This window comes from Tachysurus vachellii, chromosome 8 (assembly GCF_030014155.1).
Source record: "Tachysurus vachellii isolate PV-2020 chromosome 8, HZAU_Pvac_v1, whole genome shotgun sequence".
In the NCBI taxonomy this organism is placed as follows: Eukaryota; Metazoa; Chordata; class Actinopteri; order Siluriformes; family Bagridae; genus Tachysurus; species Tachysurus vachellii.
Genome location: NC_083467.1, coordinates 8,624,053 through 8,646,089, shown reverse-complemented (window position 1 = coordinate 8,646,089; position 22,037 = coordinate 8,624,053). Strand labels below are relative to the sequence as shown.

At 41.8% G+C, this 22,037-nt stretch overlaps 1 protein-coding gene across 5 annotated transcripts in view; it reads left to right on the top strand.

Annotated features, from left to right (window-relative positions):
- Window positions 1-21,408, top strand: part of pikfyve (phosphoinositide kinase, FYVE finger containing) — a 31,926-nt gene extending 10,518 nt beyond the window's left edge. For 3 of the 5 annotated variants that reach the window (XM_060876088.1, XM_060876086.1, XM_060876085.1), the window contains 36 exons: window positions 1,961-2,168; window positions 2,729-2,818; window positions 5,921-6,056; window positions 6,188-6,345; window positions 6,805-6,916; window positions 7,098-7,245; window positions 7,340-7,558; window positions 7,897-7,959; window positions 8,085-8,214; window positions 8,358-8,538; window positions 8,656-8,730; window positions 8,812-8,919; window positions 9,025-9,165; window positions 9,339-9,468; window positions 10,664-11,904; window positions 12,001-12,101; window positions 12,242-12,313; window positions 12,407-12,578; window positions 12,759-12,937; window positions 13,102-13,215; window positions 13,309-13,417; window positions 13,518-13,672; window positions 14,355-14,451; window positions 14,684-14,744; window positions 14,816-14,950; window positions 15,548-15,668; window positions 16,004-16,099; window positions 16,187-16,270; window positions 16,366-16,460; window positions 16,550-16,609; window positions 17,762-17,938; window positions 18,698-18,801; window positions 18,984-19,112; window positions 19,352-19,613; window positions 19,693-19,767; window positions 20,922-21,408. In XM_060876088.1, the coding sequence (XP_060732071.1) occupies window positions 1,961-2,168; window positions 2,729-2,818; window positions 5,921-6,056; window positions 6,188-6,345; window positions 6,805-6,916; window positions 7,098-7,245; window positions 7,340-7,558; window positions 7,897-7,959; window positions 8,085-8,214; window positions 8,358-8,538; window positions 8,656-8,730; window positions 8,812-8,919; window positions 9,025-9,165; window positions 9,339-9,468; window positions 10,664-11,904; window positions 12,001-12,101; window positions 12,242-12,313; window positions 12,407-12,578; window positions 12,759-12,937; window positions 13,102-13,215; window positions 13,309-13,417; window positions 13,518-13,672; window positions 14,355-14,451; window positions 14,684-14,744; window positions 14,816-14,950; window positions 15,548-15,668; window positions 16,004-16,099; window positions 16,187-16,270; window positions 16,366-16,460; window positions 16,550-16,609; window positions 17,762-17,938; window positions 18,698-18,801; window positions 18,984-19,112; window positions 19,352-19,613; window positions 19,693-19,767; window positions 20,922-21,037 (5,654 nt within the window). In that variant the 3' untranslated portion in view covers window positions 21,038-21,408. The remainder of the gene's footprint in view (window positions 1-1,960; window positions 2,169-2,728; window positions 2,819-5,920; window positions 6,057-6,187; window positions 6,346-6,804; window positions 6,917-7,097; window positions 7,246-7,339; window positions 7,559-7,896; window positions 7,960-8,084; window positions 8,215-8,357; window positions 8,539-8,655; window positions 8,731-8,811; window positions 8,920-9,024; window positions 9,166-9,338; window positions 9,469-10,663; window positions 11,905-12,000; window positions 12,102-12,241; window positions 12,314-12,406; window positions 12,579-12,758; window positions 12,938-13,101; window positions 13,216-13,308; window positions 13,418-13,517; window positions 13,673-14,354; window positions 14,452-14,683; window positions 14,745-14,815; window positions 14,951-15,547; window positions 15,669-16,003; window positions 16,100-16,186; window positions 16,271-16,365; window positions 16,461-16,549; window positions 16,610-17,761; window positions 17,939-18,697; window positions 18,802-18,983; window positions 19,113-19,351; window positions 19,614-19,692; window positions 19,768-20,921) is intronic. The other 2 variants (XM_060876089.1, XM_060876087.1) reach the window with 1 other exon arrangement.
- The last annotated feature ends 629 nt before the right edge of the window (window positions 21,409-22,037 follow it).

Sequence of the window (22,037 nt, the reverse complement as noted above, 5' to 3'; positions counted from 1 at the left end):
AAATAAACAACTTGCATTTAAAAAAAAAACACACTAGAAAATACCCTGCTGTTTTGTTGGTGACGTACTATGTGGGCGGAGTTATAGACCTGCACAGACAAGTTCGGACAGGTTTTAATTAGTTAAGATTATTGTTTGTGCAGATTATTGTTTGTTCTGTTGTGTGCGTCCTTGAGACTGTAAGTGACATTTATTAATGGTTAAGATACATTGTGCTACTGTTTATGTGCATTGATAATTGTGAGCATCACGTTTATGTGTGTAATCATTTTTGGTCACGTGTCATGATAGCATGAGCATGTTTAAAGGTTAGCTTGTTGCTGCAATAGCCCATACTATTAGCAAAATATTTAATTCTTTGTTTGTTTGTTGTTAAGCTGAGATGTTAGAATTTAGAGACACATACGTTGTCTATAAAGTTTAATCGGATTTATCGCGATTACCTGTGTTGGATGTTAAAATTGTTGCCGGGGTGATAGCGCCATATAGTGGCTAATGGTGAATAATTTGCCCTTTACTGCATAGGTTTTATTTCACTTTTGTTGCCTTAGTCTAAATGTATACTTTATTATACCACTTCTAAATTCATGTTAAGTGTATTTATTATTTGTTTTATTTCAGAAACCACATACAAACATACATATGCACACACACCAACCCGAATGGAAACTGAACATGATTCAAGTGGATTTGCTAGAATAAATCTGAGAATTTGAGCTATATGTCGTGGACAATCCATTATTGCATCATCTTGTAACCTTCTGATCGAGGTTGAGGACAAGTATTGACACATCAGCATCTCACACGCATATATCTAGAACACACACATTTTTTTAAAGGTTATCATTGTGTGCCAAAATAATTCCATTGCACATTGAACCACCTGCCTGATATTGTGCAAGTCACTCAGATCTTTATACTTAACCTTATTATTCCTTCTTCAACACATTACTTTTGAGAAATGACTGTTCACTTGCTACCTAATATCCTGCTATCCACTTCATAAAATGTCCCATTGTACCAAAATAATCAATGCTATTCCCTTCACCTGTCAGTGGTTTTAATGCTATCGCAGATCAGTATGTATACATAATAAAAGGCCTTAGCACTAAAACATGCAAATAACTTGTGAACTGTCACAACACACAGCTCTGTAAGAACTGTAAGAATGACCCAGCTGCCCAGAATGAGTCAAATACCAATTAATTAGCTGTGTTTACTTAGAAACAAACACTTTATCACTTTGCTTTGATGGTTCAGTGTCGTATTCATCTTCATTTTAAGTTAGATTATTTTAACCCAGCTAACTCATTTTTTGGTATGAAGATGCATGGTTGGACATTTTATATACCCATTTCTGTACTTTTTCAAAGAACTTGGTGATGAATGTACTTAGCACTGACTGATGTGATGATTTTTCAGCTAAATCTGGAAACATTAATTAGGTATTTTCAGTAATGGAACAAACGTGTCTGTTTAGTAATGGTTATATACTTTAATTAACGTATTTTAGGAAAGGTTTTATGTTTTTGTTAAATGTAAAAAAATAAAAAAACGTTCAGAATAAGAGGTTTCTACACATTTTCTAGGGCTTCAATAAATAAGCAGAAATTCTGTTGCAGACAATTAAATAATTAGAGGAAGATTTCATTCTTTGGATTAGATTTAAAAAATGTATCCATACCGAGGTGTTCAGTCAGTGTTGTGGGTATAATTAATAAGAGTTCCAGCATTATAAGAGAATATGTAGATAAAGTAATGATCATTACCTCAGAAATTACTGAAATGTTTTGAACAACCTCCAAACACTTCCCCAAGAGCGCTAATATTTCTGACATTTGTTAAACTGCTTTAACTGAAGAACGGTTAAATGGATATTTAACCCCCCCCCCCTCCCAATCCCCACCCCCCTTCTCTCTCTGTCTCTTTGTCTCGGTCTGCGTGTGTATTCTTCATGTAGGTGATTTAAGGGCGTGCACATACTGTCGCAAGATCGCACTGAGCTACGCACACTCTGCAGACTCTGCATGTATTGGAGAGGATCTGACGGCGCTGTCAGACTCTCCGTGTTCTATGTGTGTGCTGGAGTCCACAGAGCCTCGCACACCTGTCGGCGGACGCAAGGCTAGCCGCAATATCTTCCTGGAGGAGGACCTCGCCTGGCAAAGGTGAATGTTAGGTTTTGGGGAAAAAAATTAAACGTTTTATATTCATATCTTGTAACATTTTTGTTTAATGTCATTTTATTTCTTATTTGGCCACAGTGTTTTATGTTCAGTGAATATTTCCCGTTGTTCGTCATCTTGAATTTCATCTCTGCTTCTATTCTTTTAGCCATCTGAAAAGCAGAAGTGGTTGTATTCAGTTAAATTTGGTTCTTATTATTAGTCGTGTGTGTGTGTTCCCTTTGAACTAGCTACTGTATGCTCATTGCTGTGTCAGCATTTTTTTTTTTTGTTGCTCATGTTTAGCAGACCTTTCAAAGCGCATCTTTTCTTCTTTCTCTTCATGCATAGAAAAACTCCCATTGGGATGAGGAAGAAGTGAGTCTCTGGTGTTTGCTCCTTTAGTTGACCTTTTGAGGCTCCTGTTCTAGATGTAGCGAATGCACCATTTACCATGCATGATGTGCATGTTTTGTAATGAGTTTTACTAACCAAATCTCTGTAGGGAGCAGCATTTGGTGTAGTCACCATCTTGATTATTTTAGTGTGTGTGTTTCATGCAGTTTGATTCATCCAGAGTCTCAAAATAGTGGGCTTAACTCTAGATTGTCTGCGGTGCAAGAAGATCTGGGCAAATCACCAGCAAGAAAGAGGTTAGTGTGTGATTGTGCTTTTTTTTGTTTGTTTGTTTGTTTTGCTATTATTTAAATTTCTTTGTGAATCCTAGCATGGGGCCGGGTAAGATAACAGTATTAAAGTATATTAAATTTCTTTGTGCTTTTAGAATGTATTACTTAGTGTAGCAACTCATTAAACAACCTTTTATTTCTTTTATATATATATATATATATGTGTGTGTGTGTGTGTGTGTGTGTGTGTGTGTGTAACAAAAACCTGCACTATATATATGTATATATATATATATATATATATATATACATACACACACACACACACACACACACACACGCAGGGACACCCAGACTTCCCTCTCCCCAGACACTTCCTCCAGCTCCTCCGGGGGAATACCGAGGCGTTCCCAGGCCAGCCGAGAGACATAGTCCCTCCAGCGTGTCCTAGGTCTTCCCCAGGGCCTCCTCCCGGTTGGACATGCCCGGAACAGCTCCCCAGAGAGGCGTCCAGGAGGCATCCGGAACAGATGCCTGAGCCACCTCAGCTGACTCCTCTCGATGTGGAGGAGCAGCGGCTCTACTCTGAGCTCCTCCCGAGTGACCGAGCTCCTCACCCTATCTCTAAGGGAGCGCCCAGCCACCCTGCGGAGGAAACTCATTTCAGCCGCCTGTATCCGGGATCTTGTCCTTTCGGTCATGACCCAAAGCTCATGACCATAGGTGAGGGTAGGAACGTAGATCGACTGGTAAATAGAGAGCTTCGCCTTGCGGCACAGCTCTTTCTTTACCACAACAGACCGGTATATCGACCGCATCACTGCAGAAGATACACCGATCCGCCTGTCGATCTCCCGCTCCATCCTTCCCTCACTCGTGAACAAGACCCCAAGATACTTAAACTCCTCCACTTGAGGCAGGAGCTTTCCACCAACCTGAAGGGGGCAAGCCACCCTTTTCCGGCTGAGAACCATGGCCTCGGACTTGGAGGTGCTGATTCTCATCCCCGCCGCTTCACACTCGGCTGCAAACCATCCCAGTGCACGCTGAAGGTCCTGATTTGAAGAAGCCAACAGGACAACATCATCTGCAAAAAGCAGAGACGAAATCCCATGGTCCCCAAACTGGACTCCCTCCGGCCCCCGACTGCGCCTAGAAATCCTGTCCATATAAATAATGAACAGGACCGGTGACAATGGGCAGCCTTGCTGGAGTCCAACATGCACCGGGAACAAGTCTGACTTACTGCCGGCAATGCGAACCAAACTCCTGCTCCGGTCATATAGGGACCGGACAGCCCTTAGCAGAGGGCCCCGGACCCCACACTGTAAACAGTGTGAGCAGGGCACTGCTTCCCCCTCCTGAGGCGCCGGACGGTTTGCCAGAATTTCTTCGAGGCCAACCGATAGTCCTTCTCCATGGCCTCACCGAACTCCCCCCAGACCCGAGTTTTTGCCTCTGCAACCACCCGGGCTGAAGCTCGCTTGGCCCTCCGGTACCTATCAGCTGCCTCCGGAGTCCCCCGAGCCAACCAGGCTCGATAGGACTCCTTCTTCAGCTTGACGGCATCCCTTACTTCCGAGGTCCACCACCGGGTTCGAGGATTGCCGCCACGACAGGCACCGGAGACCTTACGGCCACAGCTCCGCGCGGCCGCGTCGACAATAGAGGTGGAGAACATGGTCCACTCGGACTCAATGTCTCCAACCTCCCTCGGGATCTGGTTGAAGCTCTGCCGGAGGTGGGAGTTGAAGATCTCTCTGACCGGAGACTCTGTCAAATGTTCCCAGCAGACCCTCACAGTACGTTTGGGTCTGCCAAGTCTGTCCAACTTCCACCCCGGCCATCGGATCCAACTCACCACCAGGTGGTGATCAGTTGACATCTCCGCTCCTCTCTTTACCCGAGTGTCCAAGACATACGGCCGGAGGTCAGATGAAACAACCACAAAGTCGATCATCGACTACCGACCTAGGGTGTCCTGATGCCATGTGTACTGATGGACACCCTTATGCTTGAACATGGTGTTCGTTATGGACAAACTATGACTAGCACAGAAGTCCAATAACAGAACACCACTCGGGTTCAGGTTGGGGGGGCCGTTCCTCCCAATCACGCCCCTCCAGGTGTCACTGTCGCTGCAAATGTGGGCATTGAAGTCCCCCAGTAGAACAACTGAGTCCCCAGTCGGAGCACTTTCCAGCACCCCTCCCAGAGATGCCAAGAAGGTCGGGTACTCTACACTGCCGTTTGGCCCGTAAGCACAAATAACAGTGAGAGACCTCTCCCCGACCCGAGGGCGCAGGGAAACGACCCTCTCGTTCACCGGGGTAAACTCCAACACATGGCTGCTGAGCTGGGGGGCTATGAGCAAGCCCACACCAGCCCACCGCCTCTCACCGCGGGCAACTCCAGAGTATAAGAGAGCCCAGCCTCTCTCGAGGAGTTGGGTTCCAGAGCCCAAGCCGTGTGTGGAGGCGAGCCCAACTATATCTAGTCGGTATCTCTCAACCTCCCGCACCAGCTCAGGCTCCTTCCCCCCCCAGCGAGGTGACATTCCATGTCCCTGGAGACAGATTCCGTGTCCAGGGATTGGGTCGCCTAGGCTCCCGCCTTCGACTGCCACCCAATCCACATTGCACCAGCCCCTTACGGTTTCTCCTGCAGGTGGTGGGCCCACAGGAGATCGGCCCCACGTCGCTCCTTCGGGCTGATCCCGGCCGGGCCCCGTGGGGTAAGACCCGGCCACCAGGCGCTCGCATGCGAGCCCCAACCCCGGGCCTGGCTCCAGGGTGGGGCCCCGGTTGCGCCATACCGGGCAACGTCACGGACCTTGCTGTATTTTTCTTCATAAGGGGTATTGAACCGCTCTTTGTCTGGCCCGTCACCCAGGACCTGTTTGCCTTGGGAGACCCTACCAGGGGCAGAAAGCCCCAGACAACATAGCTCCTAGGATCATTCAGGCACGCAAACCCCTCCACCACAATAAGGTGGCGGTTCAAGGAGGGGTGTGTGTATGTGTGTATGTATGTGTATATATATATATATAGCGCACATCTGTGCATTGTTTCACTCTTAGTATATGGACATTGTGAAAGGTCACATGTTTGCCCTTTTTCTCTGTAGATCAGCTAGTGTGACCAACTTGTCTCTGGACCGTTCAGGCTCCATGGTTCCCTCCTACGACAGTTCAGTGAGCCCTCAGAGCAGCCGAGCAGTGTCCAAACCTGACCACAGCGAAGAAGAGCGCAAGATCCTCCTGGTACACACCCCAAAAGTCACACCAACATTCTTGTATAGTATTTTGCAGTATTTTTGTGCCTTTGCTTCTGTCAGGAATTTTGATTTGAAACTTTAAATAAATCGTTTTGTTTTGTTTTTTTTCCCCCACAGGATTCATCTCAGTTAAAAGACTTATGGAAGAAAATTTGTCACAGCAATACCGGGATGGAGTTCCAGGACCACCGATACTGGCTACGTACTTACCCCAATTGTATTGTGGGTAAAGATCTAGTAAACTGGCTCCTGCGAAATGGCACCATTTCTACCAGGTAATTATAACTGCACGTTTGTTCTTGAATCATTGTATGACAAAATATTAAGTTTCTTACCTTTTTCCCAACATCAGACACAACACACATTAGTACTTTTGTACAAATTTTATACTTTTATTATGTGCTTTTCTGAAAGGACTTTTATCTTCCAAGGAACCTCAAGCTAGTGTACTGTACCGGAGAAACTTTCAATCTCTTTCTTGGTATCAGTCCTCTTACAGTGTAGAATGGATATGAACTCCTAATTTAACACTACTGAATGAAGATTTAAAGCCTTTCGCTGTCACATATATGACTAGGATGGAAATTAAGAATCAGTTAGTAGACCTTGATGCTAAAGGAAGTTGGTCACAAAAATAAATATTTAGGATTTGAAACCTTGGCTGCAACGGTGAGCCATAGTGTGAAATTTAAAGCTTTTTGTACAAGTTGTCTTTTGTCCTCTTCCCCCAACAGGGCTCAGGCAATTGCTATTGGACAAGCTCTGGTTGATGGGCGCTGGCTTGACTGTGTTACTCATAATGATCAGATTTTCCGTGATGAGTATGCACTGTATCGCCCTCTTCAGGTGAGTTTTTAATTTACATCGTGTGTATGCCACTGATTTGTCATATATAATATAATATAATATAATATAATATAATATAATATAATATAATATAATATAATATAATATAATATAATATAATATAATATAATATATATATATATAAAATATGATTGTTGTTATTGTATTTGTTTTTTGTTAGAGCACAGAGTTTTCTGAGACTCCGTCCCCAGATACAGACAGCGTGACATCCCTGGAGGGCCACTCAGAACCATCATGGTTCAAAGACATCAAGTTTGACGACAGTGACACAGAACAACTAGCTGATGAAAATGACTTAATAACAACAAGTGAGAGAATTCTAAATGACCTGCATACATTTATGCATCTTATCACATCTCTTCAGTGCATATCTGACTGTTAAGACTTTTTTCTGTTATTCAGGCTCAGCCAGCCCTAGCAAAAGAACGTCAGTCAGCAGTTTCCATTCAGCAGTGGATAGTGATTCAGCTGCCTCCATTAACCTGAATATGGAGCAGGATAACGTCAACTTCCGCATCAAGAAGCAGGCCAAGTACCCTCACGTGCCTCCACACCCAGCCGAACAGAAAAGTATGGCACACACTGACCCATTCGCCCCTGACTCTGACTCCCACGCACCAAGTGAGAAGAGGCTTAGAGACCTACTTGCCATTTTTGTTGCCGACACCATTAACTCATTAAACAGCACTAACACATTACTCAAGCCGTGACTTATCACATGTTCATTCCTTAGCACTGATTGCCTCTCTAAAGCTAAAACAAATATGAAGCTGCATCTGCTACATACAAAAGCAAAAAAAAAAAAAACCTTCCCCTCATTACACTGACTTCCTCAAAACTAATAAAACACACAGCGCATGTACAGTCTGCTATGATACTGTCTGCCTCACAGCAGTTACAAAGAGTTAATTGGGTTATTGCATTGTCACTGTCTCACTGTTTCTTTCCTCATCATGTAGCTGAGGTCCTTGTGACAGAAGATGGAGGTCAGCTTTTATCCATTAGTGATGCCTTTATTAAAGGTACCTGTTCTCTCTTTTACAATTCTTCTGATTCATTAGAGTCCATGTTTAAAGTAATTTCAGTAATTATATTGTTCCCAAGCTGAGGTTTTTATTTTTATTTTTTTGTCTTTTTGTATTAACAGAGTCATTGTTTAATCGCCGCGTAGAAGAGAAAGCTAAAGACATTTTCTTAACTCCACTGGGTTGGCACCACAGCTCCCTAGACCAACTGAGGGAGGAGAATGGCGAGAAGAAGGCTATGGAAAGACTTCTGTGAGTCATTGAGTCATTGATTGCCAATGCTGGCAATACTTAAGTTTTTATAAGTTTTTATTCATTTTGAGACGTTTTATTTTTGACACAAACATTTCCAAACATTTACTATTTCTTGTGGATTCTTGCATTAATCATATCAGATCAGCCAACCACAACCACATGATGGCCCTGCTGCAGCAGCTGCTCTACAGCGAGTCGCTGTCTCTATCTTGGCGAGACGTCGTTGTGCCCTTGGTGCGGCAGATAGTGCAGACGGTGCATCCAGATGTTCGCAGCTGCGATGACGACATGGACATTCGCCAGCTGGTGCACATTAAGAAGGTTGGATCTCGCTTTTTTTTTTTTTTTTTTTTATAAATCTTAATGTTCTCCGAGCATTGTGTTTATGACAATTGCAAGTCTGTGTATCATAAGTAATGAGCATCTGTTCTTTTGTAGATACCAGGTGGAAAGAAATTTGACTCCGTCCTGGTGAACGGCTTTGTTTGCACTAAAAATATTGCTCACAAAAAGGTGTGTTTGCTTTTTAATATATTTCCTACAAGTACATGTAGGTGTTCTACTTTACTGATCATAGTTGGTCATGTTTTCCAGATGAATCCTTATATCAAGAACCCAAAGATTCTTCTGCTCAAGTGTTCCATTGAGTATCTTTACAGAGAAGAGACAAAGTTCACGTGCATTGATCCAATTGTGCTCCAGGTATTTGTTTTGCTGTAATCTGTAGTCTGTTATACAAATATTTTACTGAAATACTAAAAGTCAGATTGAAGTACTGAAAAAGCATCACTAATATATTATCTATAGGAGCGAGAATTTCTGAAGAATTATGTGCAACGAATAGTCGACGTGCGTCCTAACCTGGTGCTGGTAGAGAAGACGGTGTCACGCATCGCTCAGGATATGCTGCTCGAGCACGGCATCACTCTAGTCATCAACGTCAAACCTGTTAGTGCTTCTTCCATGGCTGTGGAAATAAACGTTTTGTTGTGTATGTGTGGATTGCTTTCCAACAATGAAAGCTTCACCACAGATCCAGTTCAGCAGTACAACCTACACTTAAAATTGACATTGTTGGCTTGTAGTCTTTTTTTGCTCATGTCACCTTTGTGTCTTTGTAGCAAGTGCTAGATCGAGTGAGTCGAATGACTCAGGGTGATTTAGTCATGTCTATGGATCAACTTTTGACCAAACCTCACTTGGGAACTTGCCACAAATTCTACCTTCACTCTTTTCAGTTGAACTCTAATAGTAAGTATGGATCCTTCCTTACAGTATCTCACTTGTTCTGTCATATTATGCAATTTTTAACTGAGCAATAATTAGTATTTGATTTCTTCGAATTTTTCTATTTTTCCCCCAAGGCTCACTGAAATCAGTGACTTGGGTTGCTTTGCTTAAGGAGATACTGTATTAATGATAGGGATGTACCGTTACCACTTTGTCTCTTCCGATCCGATTCCGATACCAGTGTTTGCCAGTATTGGCCGATACCAATCCGATATCTGTGTTCATTTCTACCTTTAAAACTAAAGAATGTATACAACTCATTTAGTTATTAAGATTTATTTGTTTCTGGCAAAGAAATACAAAAATGCCCATTACTGTATGAAAAATGAAAACACAAGAAACCTTAAAGTATTAATGCAGTAGCAAACAGTACTTTTAACAGTTAGTGGTATAACAATCTAAACCATATATACTGCAATTATTAAATTAAATTATTTTCTGAAGAAAAGGCAATATTTTAAAGTGAATCTTAAATTAGAACTCTTGAAACACAATGCAAAATGTATTAAACAGTAAACCTTGCACCCAAATGAGCGACATGTTTAACGCGCTGAGGTAAATAGAAAGGGTGCCTGCTAAACTTGCCTGTCTGTCGCAGGCGGTTGTGCAACATATTTCCTATAAAATTTATTGGATTTATTTTCATTAATGCAATTTAATATATGTGTGTTTTTCTTATAAGTTTAAGCAATAGTTTATGATGTTTGCTGTTCATTAATCAACCACCACAGGCATGGGCGTCGGAAGTAAATAAAAAGTGGGCGTGTCCTGTCCCCCACACACACTGATTCCAACGCCCATGGATTTCAGGAAGCAGGAGCGTGGTCAATGCTGTAGGTAAAACGCGAAATGGAGTTTAATTTATTAGGGCATTTCTCAAGCAGAATGGATTCGACTGGCGGCGCTCTGAAAAGTAATAAAAAAAGTCATGCGCTGAATAGAGACTGTAAAAGTGGGTGGGTCCAATATTATTGGTCTTAAAAAGTGGGTGGGTCCTGTCCCACCCACATATAATGGTTCTGACGCCCATGACCACGGGTATCGGATTTGGATCGGTCACGCACCACCGATACGCGATCCACTCAAAATGCTTGGATCGGTACATCCCTAATTAATGACCCTATCATTTTACTAATTTTTTTTTGTTCTTGTTCAGATGAACTGAAGACACTTATGTTCTTTGAAGGATGTCCTCCTCAACTGGGTTGCACTATCAAGCTCCGTGGTGCTTCAGAGTATGAGCTAGCTCGAGTTAAGGAGATCATTATGATGATGGTGTACGTAGCTTATCACTCTCAGTTAGAGATTTCCTTCCTTATGGATGAGTTTGCAATGCCTCCTAGCCTTTCTAAGAGCTCGTCGTTCCACTGCCTGCTTGAGAGCGCACCTGAGGAATCAGAGAAGGAGGTGAACCAGGAGAGCCAGGGGAACCAAACTGAAACAAACGAGGAACATGTAGAGCTCAAATCAGACGGTGATTATGACTTTGAGCCAGGGCTTCAGGAAATAATTAAAGTCCACAGTAGGCAGCATTCGACTTCTGAGTCCTCAATGAAGGATGGAGAAAGTCCTAAAATAAGCAGAAATTACTCCCCCATGTCTACCATTGAGGTAGAAGGGAATGAGATCAAGACCTCCACTCCCCTGTCCAGCCAATCAAACCAGCCACTGTGCATGTCTCCTCTTTATCTTTCGTCTATGGAGGAGATCGTAGAAGAGGATGTGAAGAAAGCAGCTGAGGCAGTGAGAAATAGAGAGGATGAGGACACCCTGGTGCGGGGAGACAGCATCAGTTCAGAAACTCCACTTGCTCCAACACAGCTGTTCAGAGACCCGCTGCAGGATGACAGCGGCCTATTTGTGGCTGAGCAGGTGACTTCAGCAGACGATCGGCTTAAGTCCATTTCAGCCAGCTTTAGGCAGGAGTTGAAGGACGTTATCCTGGGCATCTCACCCTTTATGACCTTTCGCGAACCCTTCTTGCTCACATCAGCTGGTCTACGCTGCCCAAGCCGTGACTACTTCCCCGAGCAAGTCTTCTTCTCACTCCTGCTAAACAAGGACCTCAAGGGGATCGATACCCGCCGCAAGAGGCTCCTGCTCAAGGACTCAAACCCATCTAGTGGTTCTTTGGTTAACGGAATCGGGTCACATCACCGCCCACTCAGAGAGTTGCCTCCCCATAAACTCACTACAACCCGCATGACCCAGCAGCTAAGCAGTAGTCAGGGCCTGGCCCGCATGCTGGCAGACTACCGGGCTCAGGGAGGACGAATCCAGCGAGACATTGACCCGTTTGCTAATCCCTCGCAGGCTCCAAATGCAAAGGCACCAGTTAAGGCAGACAATGATGAGGAGAAAGGGACAGGGCAGAATGACATGGTCTGGGCTACCAAGGTAAATCAGTTTCCATATTGCACTCATAATGTAAAATGTAAAACCCCTTTCATTGAGAGGTGTTTTTGTGTATTGTGCGGTTTTCCTCTCATGTAGCTCGACTGCCTGAATCCAGTAAACCACCAGCGGCTGTGGGTGTTGTTTAGCAGCTCCTCGGCAAAGTCCAACAACGCCCCAAATTACTGCGTCAGCCCGTGGTAAATCCTGCTCATCATTCTGTAATGCAAATTTTACATAGATTAGAGAAAATGATCTCTTCCAACAGAAAGATGTCTGGTTGAAATTCCGAATGTGATTTTAATGAAATTTTATCATTTATCATTGTTTTTATATTTAGGATTGTTACCATGGAGTTTTATGGGAAGAATGACTTGACCCTTGGAATATTTCTGGAAAGATATTGTTTCAGGTACATTTACTCTGAATGACAAATGTTCCAAACTATTTGATCCTTTATCAATGAATTCCTGAAAAAGGACTTCTGTTGGTGTGTGTAATGCAGGCCATCTTACCAATGCCCCAGCATGTACTGTGAAACTCCCATGGTACATCATATCCGCCGCTTTGTGCATGGCAGTGGCTGTGTCCAGATTGTTCTGAAAGAGCTTGATTCACCTGTGCCTGGATATCAACACACTATCCTTAATTACTCCTGGTGCAGAATCTGCAAACAGGTATTTTGTTAAGATAGTCACTAACAAATCGCACTCTCTTTTATTTATTTACTTACTTACTTACTTACTTCTCTAATTTAAAGATGTGTTCATTGATGAGAGCTGTAAAGAACAGAGCCAGCCACACTACTCCAAACACATTTTGACATTTGTTGTCCTTGTGGTCTTCTGTGGTGACAGGCTACTCCAGTTGTCCCCTTGTCCAACGATTCATGGTCCATGTCCTTTGCTAAATATCTGGAGCTGCGATTCTACGGCCACCAGTACACTCGCCGTGCCAACGCAGAGCCATGCGGACACTCCATCCACAAGGACTACCACCAGTACTTCTCCTACAACCAGATGGTGGCTTCTTTCAGGTGGACATCACCGGTTTATATAGTAGATGCAACAGTTCAGCCTTCCTTGAATTACTTTCACAAACATTTCACTTCTGCGATTTTCGGATTCAGTTCATGAAGCAGTGACGACTTCATATATGTTTTGTTTTTAATGTGTATTACTTGCTGCTTCTTATATACAGCTATATCCCAGTGAGACTGTTGGAGATCTGCCTGCCTGCTCCTAAAATCCTCATCAGGAACCAGGGCCCCAGTAAGACCATTCTACAACAGGACCTCAAAGATTTTGTGCTGAAGTGAGAATCTTTACCATGGCTCTAGCCCTTTGACCCTTTCTCACTCCAGTGTCATCTTTATTAAGCAGAGGGAATTTTTTTTCTTTCAAACAGGGTGACTCAAGTGTACGCTGCAATAGACGATCGTCTCACCTCTCTTAAAACAGACACATTCAGCAAAACCCGTGAGGAGAAAATGGAGGACTTGTTTGCGCAGAAAGATGTAGGTTGGAGAAATGAATACTTCTGGACTTTGTTTAATACTGTTTTTGTATTATAAACCTGCTCCATGATATCAAATCTGTTTCTTTTGGTGTGATTAGATGGAGGAGTGTGAGCTGCGCAGCTGGATGGAGAAGCTGCAGGGACGTCTGCAGGCGTCAAATGTGGACACTCCACAGCAGCTGCAGGCTGTTTTAGAATCTGTGGTGATGAAGAAGCAGAGTTTGTGTGAAACCCTGCAGTCTTGGAACAGCAAGTAAGAAATCCTAATCGCGATGACCTTCAAAGATGTGTGTGTGTGTGTGTGTGTGTGTAATATATATATATATATATATATCTCCTCGCTCTCGGGCGGAAACCTCGTATGTCCAAATTTGGTCAATTTCATATTTTTTCACATATCGATGCTATAGGTCAGTCCCCACGTGGGTCTGTTATTTTTACAAGTTATTAACCAATCTAAAGTCTTAAATAGCTTGAGTGCAAATCTCATAACTCCATTGGACACTTCAACTGTCCACCTCTTCCTCACTCCGCGGGAGAGCTTCGCGGCATATTTCTCCTCAAGAAGAGTCGCAACAAATCGGCACGTCTTCTGAGGTGAATGTCTTAAACACTGGGCTCAAAGAAAAAAAATCTTGACCCCCGCTAGTTCTGGTGCTTGTCTGAGGACAGGAATTTAGCGCAAGACAATCCACTGCAACGCGGACTAAACCCTGTGACCACTTCAGATAAGGTACGGCGTTTTTTTAATTTCTTGAAAAGTAATGGTTTTGGAGATACGAGGATTCCACCTGACAGCGACGATGTGTGTGTGTGTGTGTGTGTGTGTGTGTGTGTGTGTGTGTGTGTGTATACACACACACACACACACACAAACACCAACAGAGCAAATACACTTGCTGTACACTTTATTGCATACCTTGTGTGTGTGTCAGACTGCAGGACCTGTTCCAGCTTGAAAAGGGCAGGAAGCGTTTGTCTGTTCCCCCTAGCCCTGGCAGACACAGACAGCCTACCAACGATGAAAGCAAGGTGAATGCAGCTTATTCTTGTGTTTTGGGGACCGAAATAAATTTGTTTGCAAATGTGATCTTGCTGTGACCAAAAAAAGTTTACACAGTGACATTTTTAGTCTGTAATTTAGGTGAGAATTTGCTGTAATGTCATGCTTATGCTATTAAATTAATATCAACACGTTATATACAACAATATTTCAGAACAACTATCATAAGATGCATACTGTAATGTTCTGTTTGATTGACAGACAAGTGTCTTGGAATCGTCTCCTCGCAACCCCTCCCCTGTGGTACAGAATGGTGAGAAAGGTAAGTTCATCAACTATTTAACAGATAAAGATTTGACTGTCTTGTTCAGATGACAGAGCTCTATTTTCCAGCATTAGAGGATCGTCACCTCAGCACCCTGCCCTCAATCACAGGATCCTTATCCTTTCCCCTGCCATCGCCAGCCGAACAGAGCTCAGAGGTCCTTACAGCCGGCCCTTCCTTCCATGATCAGGACTCTGAAGGAGGTGACATACATACACATACAGACATGGTCCCAGGGCCTGAATACCTAAACACTTACCCTTGTAAAAACATACATCCAGTCAGCAAATTACAGCGTGTTATTCCATGTATATTACATGAATTAGCAGATTTCGTTTAAAGTTCTGCCTCTATATGATTAAGCTGGTTTTATAATCTGTATGCACTCCAGTGTCATCATAGATCATGCACTCGTACTCCTTCAGTTATTATCTGAAAATACATGTCAGTTAATCCTGACATACAGTTACACACCTGCAGTGCAAAACAAATAATATAAAATGTACTTAACTCGTCATAATGTTGAGAAAACGCTGCACTGTTCTCCAAAAAGGTTTTCCAAATTGTACCAACATTTTTTAAATGCTTTTTGTTTTCTATATGATAAGTATAACTACATTTATTTAACATCCATAAGCAGAACCCTTATTTAATATAGAATTTCCTCCCATTACTTTGCACAGGATTTAAATTTAAACAATTATTCCTTGTACAATACCTGCATAGTGCATCATGAACTCACCTCATTATCTATGAGTCATAAAATGGACCATAACATCAGTTTGTCTTGTCTCTCATAGAGGTGTTTGATAGCCACCTACAAGGTTCCATTGACAGTCAAGTGAAGGAGAAGACCACCATGAAAACCATTCTGGCCAACCTGTTACCAGGCAACAGTTATAATGCTATTCCTTTACCTTTGTAAGTATCTTATTACATTTATTATTATCTATAAATGCTTGTACCACATTGCTGTTTCATTTTATTGGTCAAAAGGTGTTTCTAAAATATCACAACTCCGACAGTATTCCGTAAAGTTTATATTGATATCCTTACGCTAATATTTTATCCCTTGTGAAGGAACTGACTTGTTCCTAAACTGTAAATTATTATCATTAGCAAACTACTGTATTATAAGTGGAATAAAACACTTGATGTGCTGTTAGGAAATATTGACTGATGGGATGAATTGTTTAGTTCCTTATAACGTTTCTTGAATTCTGTTTGATTCCGGATCTTGTTGTGTACGTATTTAGTGACCCAGATAAACACTACCTCATGTATGATCATGAGCGTGTCCCTATTGCCGTGTGTGAGAGAGAACCGAGCTCTATCATCGCCTTTGCTCTGAGGTACTCCACCTTTTATCTAACACAACCTTGCATCACTGACTCTTCCTGTTTGTTCTCCAAGTGTTAATGACCTGATTTCGATTTTAGCTGCAAGGAATATAAAACTGCTCTGGAAGATCTTTCAAAGAGTTCACTGAAGGCCAGTGGGGAGGAGATCTCTCAGACCAACAGGTCTACATTATACATTTATGTGTAATTGTAGCATTGTTGCATGTAATGTGTGATTATATGACTACATCCGCACTGATCTATAACTCTGTTTGTAGTTCGGGAGAAAACAAGGTGAAGAGTAGCCCTGCTAAGGCCACTGATGGCAGCACGTCTCAGACTGGTCGCAGCAGCATTGATTCAGACCCACCTAGTGAGTAAACCAAAAACTTAGTCATCCACTGGATATCTCCAAAGATGTAAATATCAGTTCGAAAAATACCTCTTTCCTTGCACTTACAGAGGAGCCTGAGATTGGCGACAAACAGAAGAAGCAGACAGGAAATCCACACATAGAGCTGCGTAAGTGTTCAGTAAAAGTTAGTCAAATATTTAAACTGAGTAAAAGGATATTATAAAAATGGATCTTTTTGGCTTTGAAATCTTATTGACTGAGCTGCCTTCAAAGCCACTGTCTCATCCTCAACATATCGTCGCTGTCGGGCGGAAACCTCATATGTCCAAATTTGGTCAAGTTCATATTTTTCACATATCGATGCTATTGGTCAGTCCCCACGTGGGTCTGTTATTTTTCCAAGTTATTAACCAATCTAAAGTCTTGAAAATAGATTGAGCGCAAATCTCATAACTCCATTGGACACTTCAACTGTCCACCTCTTCCTCACTCCACGGGAGAGATTCGCGGCATATTTCTCCTCAAGAAGAGTCGCAACGAATCAACACGTCTTCTGAGGTAAATGTCTTAAACACTGGGCGCAAAGAAAAAAATCTTGACCCCCGCTAGTTCTGGTGCTAGGAATTTAGCACAAGACAATCCACTGCAACGCGGACTAAACCCTGTGCACTGCAGATAAGGTACAGCGTTTTTTTAATTTCCTGAAAAATAACGGTTTTGGAGATACGAGGATTCCGCCCGACAGCGACGATATGCAATTCTGTATTAATGTGCCAGGTTTCAAACTAATAAACAATAAATCCATTACAGACGTTACATCCATTACAGATCACGTTGTCCTGTCTATTGAAAACCCATTATGTTTCTAAGCACGCAAAGCGTATAATAACTTACACTGTGTGTCAGATGGATTTCTTATTTCAAATGTGTGACTGGATTTTAAAATATTGCTTTGGTCACCATTTAATAAAAACAATCAGAAAGTTTTCTGCACTATGTAATGCCCTCTTGTGGCTTATTGCTTAACTTAGCTAAATAAAAACATGGGCATTTAATTTTTAGCACTTGGCATTTTCCTATTTCCTAATTTGGGTTTTTGGAGTTGTTCAATTTCCTAGCCAATAATGTGGAAACAGTATGTGTTTTGTTTTTTTTGTTTTTTAATATAGTACATTTTTAAAATCTATATTGTTGTTCAGTTATATTATTAAAATACAGAACAAGATTCTCCTCAATGGAATTTTCCATTCAAATATTGGTTTCTAACTTGTGGGACTGTGTGTGTGCGCATGTGTGTGTGTACTGTGTTTTGTCTGCAGAGTTCTCAGACGCCAGTGCGAAATTCTACTGCCGCATCTATTACGCAGAGGAGTTCCATAAGATGAGGGCTGAGGTGATGGAGAGCACAGAGGAAGATTTTGTGCGCTCGCTCTCTCACTGTGTCAACTGGCAGGCTCAAGGTGGCAAATCGGGAGCCGTCTTCTACGCCACTGAAGGTGATTCTGACATTCAAAATGAGCAAACCTTGGGCATTCCTGTGACTCGTTTAAGGCTTTTTGAAGATTTCTGCCTCACTGGGTGATCACGAGAGGCTCAAAACGAAAACATCACAGCCGTTGAGTTCTGATGATCTAAAGAGGCATAATTCGCCCTGCTTACATGGCTTTCCTTCCACCTTGTCACTCAGAGTGACACCAGTCAATCAGGAGTATCTGTGGACTTTCTCATATATATTTGGGTATAAATGATATGTTTATTAAGTTCCATGCTCTCACTCACTTTCTGTAATCAGTTTATCCTGATCAGGGTCACCGATCACATTTACAAATACACACACTTATAGTTAACAAACTACTTTGTGTGTCAGATATGTAACTGGATTTTAATATATTTTTTTTTTTTGTCACCATTTAATAGAAGAAAAAAAGAGAGAGGGTTTATGCACAGTGTCTTTCATCAGGTATAGGAACAGCCATATCTGTGATTACATCACTGTAACACACGACTTGCTTAATTTAGCTACCTGGAAACATGTAGAGGCACAAACACACAGGAACTGGTGTATTTCTGGGAGGTGGAAGGAAACCTGAAGTCCTGGAGAAACTCCACGTGGACACAGGGAGAACATGCTTATTAGGTTTCTTTAATCTTTTATAAATGTGCAGTTACAATGCATCTGTTCAGTAGGTGTAACAGTGTAGTGTAATTTAGCAGCCGAAGTACTAATCGACTAAAGACTTTTCTTCTCTCTGCAGATGACCGGTTTATTTTGAAGCAGATGCCCAGGCTGGAAGTACAGTCCTTCCTGGATTTTGCCCCCTACTACTTCACTTATATCACCGGTGCAGTTCAACAGAAGGTAGCTAAGATTCAGTTTAATTTAGAATTGGTCTCATCCTTAATTAATGACCTTGGATGGCCATAAATTTCAGTCTTTTAATGACAAGGGTTAATATTTGAATGACCGTTTTGATTAAATATATACTCTATAATGTATTTCTGCACTCTTCTCATCACCCTCTTTCCACTTCCTGTTCTCAGCGGCCTACAGCACTTGCGAAGATTCTGGGTGTTTACCGTATTGGCTACAAGAACTCTCAGAACAACACGGAGAAGAAGCTTGACCTGCTGGTGATGGAGAACCTCTTTTATGGACGCAAGATGGCACAGGTGTGTGTGCTTGTATGCAGATTGAGCCACTTGGGTCTTAAGACCTGTACTGCCGAACAGTTTAGAGGCTTTTATGTGACTTTTTATTGTCATGTTTATGCACTATAAATAAATAGTTTATTGTTGGTGGTGATGCTTTAATTGTTGCTTTAACCTCAAAATGTCCATCCAGTCAGATAATCATGTAATCAGTCTTATCCAGAGTCACCCTTAGATTGGTGTGGTTTCTACTTACCCAGGTGTTCGACCTAAAGGGATCTCTGAGGAACCGGAATGTGAAGACTGAGCAGGGTAAGGAGAGCTGTGAGGTGGTGCTGCTAGATGAGAACCTGCTCAAACTGGTGCATGATAATCCACTGTATATCCGATCCCACTGCAAGGCCATCCTGCGTGCTGCCATCCACAGCGACGCCTACTTCCTGTCCAGCCACCTCATCATCGACTACTCGCTGCTCGTGGGCCGTGATGACGCTTCCGACCAGCTTGTTGTGGGCATTATAGGTACGTCTTCAGAGTGACACGCCATTCTCTGTCGTGCGTTTTAAACACGAGAAGCCGATGACATATATTCTGTTTTTAGATTACATCCGGACGTTCACATGGGATAAAAAGCTCGAGATGGTGGTCAAGTCTACGGGAATACTCGGCGGGCAAGGTTGGAGTTCTCTGTACTGCTAATTATAAAATATGTTTTAATTGCTTTGTTGTCAGTGCTAGTTTATTATTACCTATTATTTCATTTCTTCTAGATCGCTAATTATGGTAGTTTTGTTTTCCTGTAGCTCTGAGAAAACGTTATCCAAATTTAGCTATAAAGCAAAACACATAAAACTCCACAAATACCCTCCATACATTATCAGCCAGCTTGTACTTTTCCATACATAAATGTATTATACACATTACACATCGCAATATTAATATAATTACAGTTTATTGTAATGTCATTATATTTAGTCTGTCTAAAGTCATGCCGGATGTTGTTTCTGTGATATTTTGATTGTATATTTCTATGAACTTTGATATTGTTTTTATGTTGTATTTATTATTGTCTTGTTAAAGAGACGTAATCTCAATTCGTTTTAATCCTGGTGAAGTTAAGGTTACAACAGCTACATAAATATATTATTATCCTTTGTGCACATAGGCATCTATAAATTGCCATTTACTGATATTTTAAATCACTTTAACTCCCTAAGCCTATATGTACATATCGTCTCTGTCAGGCGGAATCCTCGTATCTCCAAAACCGTTATTTTTCAAGAAATTAAAAAAACGCCGTACCTTATCTGCAGTGCACAGGTTTTAGTCCGTGTTGCAGTGGATTGTCTTGCGCTAAATTCCTGTCCTCAGACGAGCACCAGAACTAGCGGGGGTCAAGATTTTTTTTTCTTTGAGCCCAGTGTTTTGAAGACATTTACCTCAGAAGACGTGTTGATTCGTTGCGACTCTTCTTGAGGAGAAATATGCCGCGAATCTCTCCCGCGGAGTGAAGAAGAGGTGGACAGTTGAAGTGTCCAATGGAGTTATGAGATTTGCGCTCAAGCTATTTTCAAGACTTTAGATTGGTTAATAACTTGTAAAAATAACAGACCCACGTGGGGACTGACCAATAGCATCGATATGTGAAAAAATATGAAATTGACCAAATTTGGACACACGAGGTTTCCGCCCGACAGCGACGATATACATTTCAAGACAAATGAAATTTATACCTCATTTCAGTAAACGTAGTTGATCCATTAATTACATGGCTGTTGTTAATGTATCCACACCTGACATGACGTGTGTTGTGTTGTTTCTGCCCTGCAGGTAAAATGCCCACAGTTGTTTCTCCGGAGCTGTACCGCGCTCGCTTCTGTGAAGCCATGGACAAGTACTTCCTTATGGTCCCTGACCACTGGACTGGACTGGGAGTGAACTGCTGAGTGCTGGAACCGTGATAAGATGCCACAGTAGACAATCCACAATGACTAAAACTTTATTTAAATAAATAAATAAATAAAGCCCTGTTTCTGTGGTCAGAAGAAAGCACATGGGGGAAGTGCAGAAAGGTGTTCAGAAAGGAGAATTTCTCTTCCACATGCACACACAAGCACAGCAGGAAGCTGCACATTTCAGTTTACTAGAAATTCCAAGCGTTTTAAAATGACCCTTAAGGACTTGTTGCACTGAAATGAATTAACAAGTTAGATATCTATAATGCTGTTTATGTATTTATATATTAATAATAGAAACTATGGAACATGTAAATTTCATAAATGTACAGAGATAATGTAATTAAAGATTATTAACACAATTTGGTTCTTTATTGTAACAACTTTTATATATCGCACCATGATAATCTCTAGCAGTTACCATTTAGTAAGTGTTTAGTTCCTGTGAAGCTCGTTGCCATCAGACGTTATACAGTTAATCAAACCAAGTCCAGTAACAATAAAAACACCTGTTCTTATAAGGCTCAGACTACAATGTTCCCAGGTCTATGGAAAAGTTCTCGATGACTCATCAGGAGATTCGTCAGGGTCTGTTTATAAAAATATCCCAAGTTTTCAACATTCCATGGAGCAACATTAAGGGACACTGAGGGAAAGTCAAATGTCAGGAGGAAAAGCAGACTTATGATAATAATGATACAAATTCTGTTTCCTCAATGCACAAATCTTATTTAGGGTTTTCCCACCAACTAGTGTAAATCCTGATGCATTCAACTCTCATGTATAAATAATTTAATTTAGATTTTTTTATTTTTTTTAAACCTCCCACTTAAATATTATGGGGTATTTTGTATAAACTTGTGACAAATATTTATGAAGTCACAGCAATGTGTGTGTGTGGGGAGTGTACACCAGTAGGTACACCAATATGTTAGCTATACCTGATACAACAGATTTTTTAAACTCTCATACTGGTGTATGTATACAGTAT